Source organism: Syngnathoides biaculeatus, chromosome 5 (genome assembly GCF_019802595.1).
Source record: "Syngnathoides biaculeatus isolate LvHL_M chromosome 5, ASM1980259v1, whole genome shotgun sequence".
NCBI lineage: Eukaryota > Metazoa > Chordata > Actinopteri > Syngnathiformes > Syngnathidae > Syngnathoides > Syngnathoides biaculeatus.
This window is the reverse complement of record NC_084644.1, coordinates 8,505,130-8,519,400: the sequence shown is the minus strand read 5'-3', so window position 1 is coordinate 8,519,400 and position 14,271 is coordinate 8,505,130. Positions and strand designations below refer to the sequence as shown.

At 40.3% G+C, this 14,271-nt stretch overlaps 2 protein-coding genes across 2 annotated transcripts in view; one reads left to right on the top strand and one right to left on the bottom strand.

Annotated features, from left to right (window-relative positions):
- thsd7ab (thrombospondin, type I, domain containing 7Ab) overlaps nt 1-14,271 on the bottom strand; it is a 180,494-nt gene that overhangs the window by 164,940 nt on the left and 1,283 nt on the right. The gene's annotated exons all lie outside the window — the stretch shown is intronic.
- Nucleotides 3,289-13,272, top strand: tmem106ba (transmembrane protein 106Ba). The gene is made up of 8 exons (XM_061821096.1): nt 3,289-3,415; nt 6,398-6,614; nt 7,258-7,321; nt 7,398-7,557; nt 10,199-10,342; nt 10,479-10,528; nt 10,608-10,661; nt 12,397-13,272. The coding sequence occupies exons 2-8, from the start codon at nt 6,413-6,415 to the stop codon at nt 12,512-12,514; spliced, it is 792 nt and encodes a 263-aa protein (XP_061677080.1). The 5' UTR covers nt 3,289-3,415; nt 6,398-6,412; the 3' UTR covers nt 12,515-13,272.

Here is a 14,271-nt window from a genome sequence, read left to right as displayed (position 1 = left end):
TAGAAGATGACACTGTTTTTTTCCACCGACTTTACAGTACGCAATTTATAATTGATACAGATTCAACTGTATAAATAAAGTGTTTAAAGTCATTTCCTTTGCGCTTGTCCACCTGTCTTCCTGTTTCTCTCCATGGATTTACACATCTCCCCACATCCCAGCATACCTATTTTTCATTGGGCAACGGGGCAGTGATAAGTGAGCCCTGTGAAATCTACCTGGCAACAAGCGGGTGCCATGTGTAACTTGACCAGGAGCAAAAATTAGCAAATGTGTTGCTAATGTGGTATCGCTAAAATGGCAAAGCAACATCAACACGAAATACGGAAGGTAGCATGAATTAACAGCTATTTTCATTCTGATGCTCGAAATCTGACCATATATTACATATTCATAGTAGCATTTCTTTAATTTTTACAAGGTTAACATTCCGTATTTTCCGACCTACAAGCCGCGACTTTTTTTCCACATGCTTTCAACCCTGCCGTTTATGCGGTGATGAGGCTAATTTGTGCATTTTTTTTTCTTACGGCCTCAAGGGGGCACTCGAACGGAAAAAGTAAGTTAGACCGGTGGAATATATGTGCCGAGGAAGTGACTTTTACCGGCCCTGTTAGCACTGTGTTAGCATTAGCGCTGTGCTAGCATGTCGCTGCTGTGTTAATGGCGTGTCTCAGTGATATTTACCGGTAAGTTTTATTTTAACTGGCCCTGTTAGCATTAGTGCTAGCGCGGCGCTACCGTTAGCACGAGGTTTAGCGTGGTGCTAGCGTTAGCACTAGCGATAGCACCGCACTAGCATTAAAATCTTTCTGTGTCACAAAAAAAGCTGTGGCGTATGTATGTACCAAATGGTATTTCCTGTACAAATGTACTCGGTCAGGCTTGTAACCAAGTGCGGTCTGTAGGCCGGGAATTATGGTACTTTATTTCTATTCAAAACTGTGTACAGTATCTTAAAATATCGTCCCTTTACCATATAATATCAGTGAGACAGAAACACCATATGAAGATATTTTTTTATATATAGTTTCACTCCTCGGACACAAGTTAACTCATTTAAACTTTCTAAAAGACACCGTTTAAAGTACTCCTTAGTCTTCTTTCGCTCTGTCACTGTCAATAAAGAAAAGAAGGCTCTCGCTTGCCCATTTATGAATTTTTAAACGAAAGTCTGCTATCTTCATACGAACATACAACTTGAAACGCCTTTAGACCAGCTAATGGAAATGATCATAAATGTTACAGAAATCATCCTCTTCTTTTCGCTACGTCTATTCCTGTAAAGCTGAGTCCTGACCGCCGTGTTCTGGTACAACATGGTACTCGATTGAAAGCGCACAACTCTAAATTTGGACTTTCCATCTTTTTGAGGTTCAATTAATGACTATTTTTGGTGGGTTTTTATTTTTTTTTTTTCCCGAGTCATACCGTATCAGTGTGGCATAGAAAAATACCATGAAGATTTTTTTTTTTTGAAGTCATTAAAAAGTTCTATTTTACCATCCTTTGAAAGAAGTTATGGTTGTAGGGTGAGAGGCTATTCCTTTTATAACATCCATTAAATGTAGTGCTGATGTTTAAAAATAGCCACTGGTGATTTCAGAGCCATTTCGTCGACGACATTTCCATATCAGCCGCTGCAGATTTGCTCTGAGCTTGTCAAAGATTCATATTTCAGGGGCTGACTTATCAATGTCTGTGTTCCTCACAAACCGCCAGTGTGAAAACTTGGGACAATTCACAGGCTAAAACGTCGGAAACGTGGCAGCGGCGCATCACTGAAAGCGTATTTGCTGCAAAAGTGCTAAATCTGTTCTCGAGCGGGGGATATTTACAGCCTCTGCCTGATGCCCGTTCTTGTCATTCAGCCCGAGTATTAAGACAAATTCAATAATGACCCCAAGTAGGTCACTGTGATGGTCAAACTGGATTTTTATTTTTTACCATATTTTTCATGATGAATGCCAAACTGCCTGTGTGCTGGAAATTCACACTGCCCAAAAATAATGTGTCTGCCATGCCAATAATATCAATAAGAAGACCATGTTGTTTGAAATGGTGTGTACCGAGTCACTGATTTTGGTGGGGGGGACACAAAAGAGGGTAAACGGGAAAATGTTTACATAGAACCACTGAGACAGTCACGCGTGGCCGCACACTGCCACCGTCTGGCCCGTTCATGAAAAAAAAAATAATAATAATAAAATAAAACAAAACAACGCTAATGATAAAGCTAGCTAAAGTTAGCATTTACAAGTCACAAAAAAAGTTATTCACTATACCACATTTATAATTACAAATATGTTTTAATGCTAAAAAAATAATTTCATAAACATTTTAAAACTTGGGGCCTCTAAAAAAAATCCAGGTCGCCAATTACATACACCAATTGTAACAATTATAAACAGAATGGATAATTTATCTGTGAACATTACTTATTTTGTAGATATAAAGTATACGTATATAAATATAATAAAAATATAAGTACTGAGTATAAATTAATCAGATTCTTTTGTAGTTTGCATTGTGGTTAAAGAGAAACATAAGCATGAAGCTCTATGAATTATTATTATTAGAGTAATTTAAATCAATCACTATACCACATTTATAATTATAAATGACAAGTTTTAATGCTAAAATAATAATAATTTGATTAACATTTTAAAACTTGGGGCCTCTTAAAAAAATCCAGGTCACCTTACAAACAGGTACACATACACTAATTGTAACAATTACAAACAGAATGGATAATTTATCTGTGAACATCACTTATTTTTAGATATACAGTATTAGTATATAAATAAAATAAAAATACAAGTACTGAGTATAAATTAATCAGATTTTTTTGTAGTTTGCAATATGGTTGACGAGAAGTATAAGCATAAAACTCTATGAATTTAAGTTATCGTCTAAAACATTGACTACAGTATTTTAATCAATCAAGTGCAAAATAAATTAATCAAAATAATACATAGTGTTTTATGATATAATAATAAGATACATTCCCACAAAAATAAAGGTTATTTTTTTCATCATTGAAATCTGTAACATCCATTTTTTTAACTGCTTCAACCTGTGAGGAATGTTGTCACAGGGTAGCATTTTCTCAAATATATAAGAGATTAGTTTATATTATTATTAGTTATTTACATTTGACAATATATTTCTCATCCACCATCCATCGTGGAATCCATAAGCATATATATATATTTTTTTAAACCCCATTTAATATTGACGCCGGGCATGACGTCACCGGCATCAGCAGCTTCTGGCCAATCGGAAGAAGGAAGGGGGGCGTTCCCCCCGGCTTCGTTCTCCCCTGCTGATAAGAAGGACAACAAACGCGACGACTTGACCGTATGACGCACCGGCATTGACGGTCGATTTCGCAAATTAAAGAACGACAACTCGGGTAAGTGTGTATGGAACGGATTGTCAGCGTAATGTCTGTAAAGAAGGAGGGAAAAAAGAATGAAACCGTGAATAACAAAAAGCAGTTGCGGTTGACGCACTGCCATCCATTGCGTTTGTTTTGTTCAGGAGCTCAATGGCGAAAGAACGTGACGACATCATGTTATTGTGTCGGCAAACGTTATCAATCCAACGTTTATCACTGTAAAATGTACCCGACGATGTCACTGGGGCGTTGGGAATGATTTCAAAGCGGGATTTTGTGTTCCCGATCGCGTCTTCGCCTTCTGGAAATAGCATGGCGGCCTGGGCCAAAGCTTCATGTTGGGCATGGAAACTCGGGCAGCGATGTCAAACTCATTTTTCCGTTCAGGGAGACTTTGTGACTGAAATCATATACGAGACCTTCGGCAAATGTTATAGATGATTAAAAAAATATATATATATTTTGAAAGTTGTCAGTAATTTTAAGATTAACAGAGAGGTTAATTTTACCCAAATATACCAAAGAAATGTCAAAATTAGACAAACTAACACAGAGCTGTACAAAAACATTTGCGCTACACAGCAAATTGATGGTTACGTTTTGAAATCACAATTCAAGGAATATAATTTCAACTACGAATAGTATTGTTGAATATAAAAAGTTTGGTCAAAATCTCCAATATAGCGTAATTAAAAGTGAAGACAATTCACAATTTTGATACATATTTCGGCAAGCAACACTACGTAGATGCTTCATGGGCTCTATACATTAATGTATGCAGCCCTTGAGTTTGACACTGCTGATATGAAGTCATGTACTGTAAGCGTGCGTAATGGTTAACCACAACACATTACTCAAACATCTCTCTCACAACAACACTGCAATGATGGTAACTGTGGCAAAAAAGTAACTGCAGTTTTAGCATGAACCTCGCCGTCAATGAGATGCATACATAACTATTTATTAACCCTTTCATTTAAGAGTTTCAGATGCTATTTAGCATTCTTAGCTGTCGAAACACAACAACAACCATGTAAAAGTATGAAAACGGCCTCAACTTTCCTTGCACGTATAACGTACACTCTCACGTCTTCAAGTTGCTGTGCACCCCTTCTTGAGGCTGCTCCTCCTTTTAGAATAAGTGTCGGCAAAAGTCAAAGAAAAAGCAAGACAACATGACAAAAATTTAACCATGTCAACATATTTTAAGTCTTGGCTTCAGAGATAACGTGTCAGGTGACACTTGGGTCTTATTGACTTGATTCCACGGAAGTTCCCATGTATCTAATTCTCTTAATCTCCTGTTCCTTGTATTTGAATAAGGGTCACTAAAAAGGCCCCTCACAAAATATGCAAAAGGTTTTGTGTGACTTGAGAGGCACATTTTACCCCGATAAATCATATTTTAGCATTCATAACTGTTGTAGAACTGTAAAAATCAGGCTAAAAGTAAAATATAAAGGACCGCTGCAAAGTTTAAGATGAAGGCACGAAGGTGTTTGTGATGCGCATTGTCATTTTTTTAACATTCTGAACTATCACGCAAGAAGTTAACCACAAAAATGATCAAAGTCTCGGCTTATGATAACACGTACGATGACGCAAGAGTCTCGCCGACTTCAATTTGTGCAACTTCTCGTATAAACTCGTTCAAAAAAGGTTGCAAAAAAGAAAAATGCTGTTTTGTAACTAACGGTCACACAGGAATTTTTAAAGGAAAAATTCCGGTGGTTTGCATTAACAATGTATTCAATAGGTCATCTAATATTGTACTCTATCTTGATAATGGGATATTAAATCCTCTCTCATTTAAGAGTGTTTTGAGAAGATTATGGACAATTACGAATTTTCAGGGGCGCCACCTTTTTCGCGAGTCACATGACCTACGTGCGGGGATGTGACGTGTTACGTGCCGTTCCAAACACTCGATTAGATGGGAAGCCATTTATCCCCAGCGCTGATTTCTCTGACTTATCCTCATCTGATGAAGAAACAGTAGTTTCGGTTTATCGGGAAGATGGAGGAATAATTCCATACGGAGCTCACTCATGGGGGAGCGAGCTCAGCTCACGGCTCCGCCGCATCAGAACGAAGCTAGGCTAAAGGCCTCCGCCACCACCGAAACTTGGCTAATGGCCTCCGCCGCCTGAAACCTTTGCTCACGGCCCACCGCCGGAGCTCGTTCGTCAGACTCTGCGTCATTCCGAAGAACCATCCGCGGCTGCCGGCCCGGAGCGCCCAGGGGCCTTTGTTTATGCACTTATGTCGCGCTTAGACCTCAGAGTAGTCAGACTCCACGTCATTCCGCCCGAAGAATCATCTGAATATTCAACATTATTTACAGCCACAGGTTCAAATCCGTATAGAAGTATTCCTCCGTTTTCCCGATCTGAAGATACTACTATTTCTTCATCAGATGAGGATAAGTCCGAGTAATTGGCGCTGGGCGTAATGGTGTCCAATTTAATCGAGCGTTTCAAACGGCACGTAACAAGTCACGTCCGCGCACGTAGGTCATGTGACTCGCGAAAATGGAGGCGCACCTGAAAATTCGTAATTATCGATTAAAAAAACCTTCCCAAAACACTCTTAAATGAGAGGATTTAACATCACATTATCACAATAGAGTACATATTACGTGACGTATTGGATACATTGTTACTCCAAACCATCGGAATTTTCCTTTAAACACCTCTAAACAATAAAAGTCTTAACTCCACGTTGATATTTCATGTGGTGACGCTCGAGTCTTAATTTACATAACTTTGTACTGTTTTAGCATCTTTACGAAGCTATTTCTTTTGTGGAATGGGGGTTGTCAAAAACAAAGCCAAACACATTTTTTTTAACTTTCTTAACTGTCACACAAGAAATTCTTTACCCCATTTACTTATTATTATTGGTGAATTTTGGAAATCAACACTAGCTTCAATATTGTTGGCCATAATTGAGTCGATAATGACAATGTGCATGTGTTTTTGTGTGTGCGCTATATAGTGAAGCATCTCAGCCATGGGGAAGGCCCAGTCACTGCTGGCCAAGCACAAAGACGACAGTCAGGAAGCGCTGACGCCGAATAGGGACGATTACGACAAGACGCCAGTGCAGGAAGAGGGAAAAAATGGAGACGTGTCGCAGTTTCCATATGTGGAGTTCACCGGTCGGGACAGCGTGACCTGTCCCACGTGTCAGGGCACGGGTCGCATCCCACGAGGTGAAAAATTCCAAACTGAAACCCTTTTCGCACCACACTTGGCAACGCCCAGTGCGCCGTCAACTTTCCCATTCGTCGTGTATGTGCCGCGGGGGCGGGACCACGGAATTCCGCAGCGCGACAAGTGCAGCTGACGTGATGCGGCGCACCGTCGAGATTGTGCTTGTGCTGTAAACTGCAAAGGGAAAATGGAATAAGTCTTAAATGTTATGTGTCGCTACTCTGAGCTTTAGGGCAATAAAAAAAATGATTTACCGAGACAGCTCAGCAAGAGGCTATCAAACCGCTCCCTGCTGAGGCTGACATAAAACTTTTAAGTGTTTGTCATGGAAATATAGCTCACGCACCCTTTTATCTATTTATTCATGGAGCTGCTGTGTCTCCTTCTCCTCAATAAATAAGCAAATCCAGGGAAGAGGCAGGAATTTCATTTAAATTAGAGTTAATAGATTTGTTCTTCTTTAAATTGGTTAATAATGTCTAAAAAATAACTGATAACGTGGGAGGAAGCTAATGATAGCGATTAACAACTTGTAACTGATGATCGGCAAATGGCAGAGGCTCGCTGTATATCATATTTAATGGTCTGTCCACCTCTGGTGTATAATAACTGCTTTCAATTGTTTTCATAACCGTTGAGCAGGTCAGGAGAATCAGCTGGTGGCTCTGATTCCCTACAGCGACCAAAGGCTGAGGCCAAGCAGGACGTGAGTGTTCACGTACTGATGAGCGATCAAAAGGGTTTCGCGACTTTGTCCGAGTTCTGTTTTGTCTGGGGCGCAGGAAGCTTTACGTGACCATATCGGTGTGCGTGTGCCTGCTGCTGTCCAGCCTGGCCGTCTTCTTCCTGTTCCCCCGTACCATCGACGTCTACTACGTGGGCGTGAAGTCTGCCTATGTGTCCTACGACCACGAGAAGCAGATCATCTATCTCAATATTACGGTAAGATTCTCGTCCTCTGTTTTGGGCAGGAGAAATCAATGCGAGCACTCACAGAAGCGTGACTCAGCAGTCGGTTGCAGCCGAGAAAGATCATTTTGGGCACCGTTCAGGGCACTTGGATGAAGTACTACTCGCGAATTCTCCCATTGAGGCCCAGTTGGAACCAGACATCTTACGTGCTACAGGGACATAGCTTGGCGTCAAATTTTGACAATTTCTACGATTCGCCCAACCATATTTCTGTGAACTCCAGGGCTTATTTATGCTTGAAAAATGGAATTCGGGCCAAATAATCTTAGTTATCCTGGGTAGATATTTTTGCTTACACCAGGTAATGTAGGGGCAGAGCATTGTATAAAAGTTGACAATGATTTCAAGGATTCTTCTAGCTATTTTGTGAAAATTCCAAAACTTGTACTTTGATGAACAGGAGAAGGAGCTACATTGTGTCTTTGTGGATCTAGAGAACACCTATGACGAGAGTACCAAGAGAGGAACTGTGGTACACCATATGTAAGGTCTGGTGTGGCAGAGAAATATGTTGGAATAATACAGGACATGTATGAGGGCAGCAGAACAGTGGTGAGGAGTGCCGCAGGTGTGACAGAAAAATTCAAGGTGGAGGCAGGACTGCATCAGGGATCTGCACCGAGCCCCTTCCTGTTTGCTGTGTAAAACAGGATATATGTGTGAATGAGAGGGGTGGGGGGGGCAAGGGTGAGGCTTCAGAGAGCAGAGAAACAGGTGGATGACTTCAAATACTTGGTCAACAATACAGAGCAATAGTGAATGTTGTAAGGGAGTGAAGAAACTGGTCAAAGCAGGTTGGAACAGCTGGCGGAAGGTGTACGGTGTGTTATGCGACAGAAGAGTCTCTGCCAGGATGAAGCGCAAAGTTTACAAAACAGTGGTGAGGCCGGCCATGATGTACGGATTAGAGACCGTGGCACTGAAGAAACAACAGGAATCTGAACTGGAGGTGGCAGAAATGAAGATGTTGAGGTTCTCGCTCGGAGTGACCAGGTTGGATAGGATTAGAAATGAGCTCATTAGAGGGACAGCCAAACTTGGATGTTTTGGAGACAAGGTTTGAGAGAGCAGACTTTGATGGTTTGGACATGTCGAGAGGCGGAGGAGTGAGTATCTTGGTAGAAGGGTGCTGAGGATGGAGCTGCCAGGCAAAAGAGCGAGAGGAAGGCCAAAGAGAAGGTTGATGGATGTTGTGAGGAAAGACATGAGGACAGTTGGGGTTATTGAGGAAGATTCAGGAGATGGTCTTACATGGAAAAAGATGACATGCTGTGGCGACCCCTAACTGTACAAGATGAAAGGTCTGTTTGGAAATTTGTCCAATGACCTCGGGCTAGAACCAGGTATGATTTGCATGTGATTGCCAACCACGGTTGTCAGGTTCATCAGGGTGACATTTAGTTAAAACCATTTCAAAATAAGGAGGAGGGACTCATCGCCAGTTTGCTTGCATGCAAGAAGAACTGAAGAGAACCGCACCCCACAATTCTCCACCACGCTCTCAAGCAGTTCTCAACGACTCATTTCTTGTATTTGCTTTCACAATTACAACATCCCCAAGGGGGGAAGGGCAGAAGCATTGTTTTCTTGATTTTTCGTGTCATATGTCAGATGAGTAAAAGAAAAATAACATTCCATAAGTATTTTAGAATTAGTAAGTATGGCAAAAGTCATTTCGAAGTTATCTAAAAGGTGCCGTCCAACAGTCTGGCTCTGTGCGGTCTTCTACAACCAGCCATTTCCTATTTTTGGTGCAGATCTGTTTCCTGCTAAATAAGCTCTATAATTCATTTATTCAGCAAATCATTTTCTTCATTGTAAAGCAAATGTATGAAAACTGAATTTCACAATTTTTCCAACAACGGTTAACAACTTACAGGGATGAGGATTTCGGCAAGATTGGTAACCGATCTTTCGGTTCCGTTGATTTTTGTCCTGGGAAACGATTTTTCGGTTCCCATTGATAATGCTCACGGGAACCGGTTTTTACATGTACTTCAGAATAAAGCCTTAGCAGGCATGAGCATTTTGTCTTTTACGCTTAGCAACCGACACGTTTGACTAGCGTTTGAGAGACCCGGATATGAAGAACTCGACTTTGCGCATGCGTAACGGAAACCGGTGCTGTTTGTAAACCACACTGACAAAGCTGGAAGTTTTAATCATTAAAAATAAAGGGGTTCATGTAGGTTCGTTTTATACAGATTGTTGTATTTCGTTGAGAACTTGTTTTACATTCCACACATGGGCGAATTTTATGAAAAACAAGCCCTGAGATCTGGCAAACGGACTTTCGGTTCCGTGTTTTCTCAGGCTGGGTAACGACACGGTAACGGAACGATCGTTTCTGTGAAATGCTCATGCCTGACTTAGTCAGACAATCCTCATTCCCATATTAGTTACTCATCTTCAATACAACTGATTATCAGTCACATTTGTATCATTTAAAACAAAAAATGAAAAGATAAAGGACTTAAGATAGCACATATTTAACCAAATTATTGAAACATAGAGCACTTTTCTGGTACTTTAGTAAGAACAAGTTAACATATACCCTCAAACAGTTGGGGGTTTAGAGCCATAAATCTCCCATTTATTCTTTTCCATGCAGAATACGCTGAACATCACAAATAACAACTACTACGCCATATCAGTCACCAACATCACCGCCCAGGTGGAGTTCGCCAAGACGGTGATCGGCAAGGCCAAGTTCAACACCAACAACACCGTCATCGTACCTCTGGACCAGCGACAGGTCCGTAACGCTCTTCTTTCAAACACAACAAACAAAAACGAGGCACAGTCGATGGCCGTTTATAACGGGGGATACGTTAAACACTAAATAAAATCTAATATTCATTTTTGAATTTTAAATAAAAAATGTTTTACAGATCGACTACACAGTCCCCACTGTCATCGCAGATGAATTAAGTTATATGTTGTAAGTATACGTTCCTAAATGTGTATTCTGTGTACAATGAACTTTTTACCGAGCACTGACATAATTTTGTTATCCACAGCGACTACTGCACGCTGCAGTCCATCAGAGTCCACAACATGGTAGTCATGATGCAGTAAGTTGGATTTGATTTACTAGTTCAGTGTCATTTTCTCCTTGAAGGTAACATGACGTTTTGTTTTAATTGGATATACGGGTGCCCAGGACATACTTTTTGTTTTCGTTATGAGCCATTGCTTGGTTGATTTTTATTTATTTACTTTAGATACTGGACCACTTGAGTAAAGGGGGGAAAAAATGTAGATCGAAAGTTGTCAATGCACTTTCAGCTGTTGATTTCACGGGACAGAGTCAAACACAAATACAGAATGTAAACACGCGCAAAAGATCGTTGAGCAAACAATGTCCTGGCAATTCAGGGTGTACCTTGCCGGGATAAGAGCAGGCACTCCCACGACCCTTGTGAGGATAATTGGCTCAGATCATAGATGGATGGATGAACTAGCCACATGGTAAACAACGAATCCAAGCTAGAGTCAGGGCCCCAAATGTCACCTAATGAGGCTACGCCTCTTAAAGACACACGTCAGCACAAATACTAATCCAGCGGGCAATTAACTTCCACATTTTACAAAATGGCTACAAGCACATCTTCCTGGTTCAGGTGAACGGTGAAGGGGGTGGTGGCAAATCAACCGTAGTAACTTAACATCTATTTCTTTTTTTCAACACAAGATGTCACCAGAGTCACCAAATATTACAATATTCAATATCTGGGGGCTGTTCACGTGTAAATCATATAAAATTGGTATAAATAAATGATATACTTGTAATTACTGTATTTTCCGGCCTGCAGAGCACACAGGATTATAAGCCTCACCCAGTACATTTGTAAAGGAAATACCATTTAGTACATACATACGCCGCACCTCTGTAAAAGCCGCAAGTGCCTCCATTGAAACACGAGAGATTTACAAAGAAAGACGGTACACGGAGTTTTCAACGTTTTAATACCTTAACTTAGCTCAACATAGCAACAACACGGTAGCATGAACAGGGCTGGTTTAAAAAAAAAAAAAAAAAAAAAAAAAACAGCCACGGCACCTACACAGTAGCAACACGGTAGCACAGCACTAACCGAGCCGGTTGAAAATAAATAAAAAAAAATTTAATAAATCACTGAGACATGGTAGTAATAGCAGAAATACACAAGCACGGCGCTAATAGGACCGGGTTAAAAAAATATATACCGGTAAAAATCACTGACAACACTGTAGCTAGCACAGCGCTAACAGGGCTGGTTAAAAAAAAAAAACATACCGGTAAAAGTTACTTCCTCGGCACATGTATTCCACTGGTCTCTCTTCCCTTTTTCGCTTGAGTGCCCCCTTGTAGCTATTAGAAAAAATACACAAAGGACCGTTTCACCGCATAACCCACGGGGTTGAAAGCATGTGAAAAAAGTCACTGTTTATAAAACGGAAATTACGGTAATTTATGCCCAAAGACACCAGGCATAAAGAAAACAAAATGTTCATGTAATCAAACTGAAGTCATGGTCATTAGCGTAGCATCTACCGGAAGTCAGCTATCCTGTTTTAACGCGATGTTCGCCATATATCAGATTACAGTTCATAACATTAGTATAAAAGTTTATAAAATAAATGTACAAGTGTATAAAATCTGCGCCAAATCAGCAGGAGTCGGTGACAACGAGCCATGCGGCTAAAGCTAATGATGCATTCAACAAAACTAGCACGCTGGCCATTTCTAACAATTATTAATAACGTCATACTATAAAATATCATTTCTATGGAGTGACGGTGGCTTTTTTTTCCCCCCTCTACTAGGGTGACTGTGACCACGTCGTACTTTGGCCACACCGAGCAGGTGTCCCAGGAGGTTTACCAGTATGTGGACTGCGGGGGGAACACCACATCCTTGCACGGTCACGTGGACGTGTTGTAAGAACAACAAAAGCCCAAACTTGGAGAGCGTTATTCTTAACCAAGAGATGAAATTTGGTACTTTCCTGCAAAATGAAGCAGCCGGTGGGATGTCTTTAATAAAACATCTACTTTACGGCTGCTTGTTTTCTATTAACAGGGGTGGTATGGCTGAGTAAAGCACTTGGTTGAAAAAAAAAAAGGAAAAAAAGAGTTATTTTAACAATAAAAATGTGTTTTAGTAAGCGAACATATGACACACTCCAACTACAATGTTTGGCGTTTTTTTTTTTTTTTTTTAGGGCTAGTCTGCACCACTTAAGTCCACGGCACCTCCCAGAGGTACTTGTCTAACCGCAACAAATCCACCTTTCGGAATACAGTAGTTTATTTTTGTATGGAAAAAAAATTAAGAGAGTGGTACTTTGTGTAGTTGTTGGCTCATATCCTTGTCTTCTTGAAAATTGTCTATTTTGCTGTATTTTTGGCATTTTCTGTCTCTGCTGTTTTCTTTTAGTATTATTCCAACTATTTCACCATTTGTTTGGAGTGTGATTTTTAACTGATTGCATTAAAATATATTTCTGATGACATACTTTTCCGGTTAAAGTAGGAAAGGGGGTATGTTTAAAATTCACATTTTGCAGCATAATTTTTAAGTGAACTGTTAACTTTGCTTCCTTCCTTTTCCCTTCTCCTTGTAAGTTGTGATCCATTTTGTTAATAATACTGTAACTGGATTTGTTCATCTGCGATTAAAAAGGAGAGTAATAAAATGGAGTACGTGAGTTTTGCACGCGAAAAGGTCTCCGAATAAAATCCATTTTGTCATTTCTCAGCGTTGCCTTTTCTGTGGACACCAGGAGACGCTGTACACCACGTAATGATTATTTCCACCATGTGACTGCACGTTTTTTTTTTTTTTTTTTACCACGTGGTTCATAAACATTTCCAATGCAAAGCTGGTTCAGTTCTGCCACCTAATCCCATTCAAGATCCACCATGGACTGCACATTTTTTGTGTGTACAAAATAGATGACTAAACACATGATCGCCCATCCACTGCGCCACGGCAAATTATTGGGGCATTTTTGTATGGGGGCGTGCCTTGAGATTATTCAAAAGTAAACAATATGCCTGGCCTCAATAAATGTATAAACACTGCTCACAACTTATTAAAGAAAACGAGACGATATGCAAACACAACAAAATTGACGCATAAGGAACACTCCAGTTAATGAATAAAAAAAAAAGCTAGCAATGCTCTCCACGCAAATCCTACAAGTATAGAACTTGGTTGGATGTGTTCAAACTCCCAGTAGTATTTACACCGCAGGAAGTAATTCCGACGTCTTTCTCGACCTAGAAAACCGCGCCAATTGTCTCTGGAGCATTGCAATACGTTCGCATCTGTTCCGCTCGTCAAAACGCCGGCCAGCTCGCTTCCTGTTTGAGAGACGGCTAGCTCCAGAACGGGAATTCAACAGCTCAGAGGGGGGGAAATCAAATAAAATATGTAGGTCGAACCCCTGTACTTCCTTTAAAAAAAAAAAAAAAACTACAAATACAGTTGTAATCCCCGTTGATACATTCCAGAAAACATCTCTGATTCGAAAGTCCGCGACACGAGTCGACAAATTTTGTTTTATCCTTTCCACGCACCTTGAAACTAACCACAATATTGAAAATTACATGCGTTTAAATGGGCTTTACACGATCAGAATATTTGGGGTCGATCACCGATTCGTGTTTGAAAAACCAATAACCGATCACTGATTT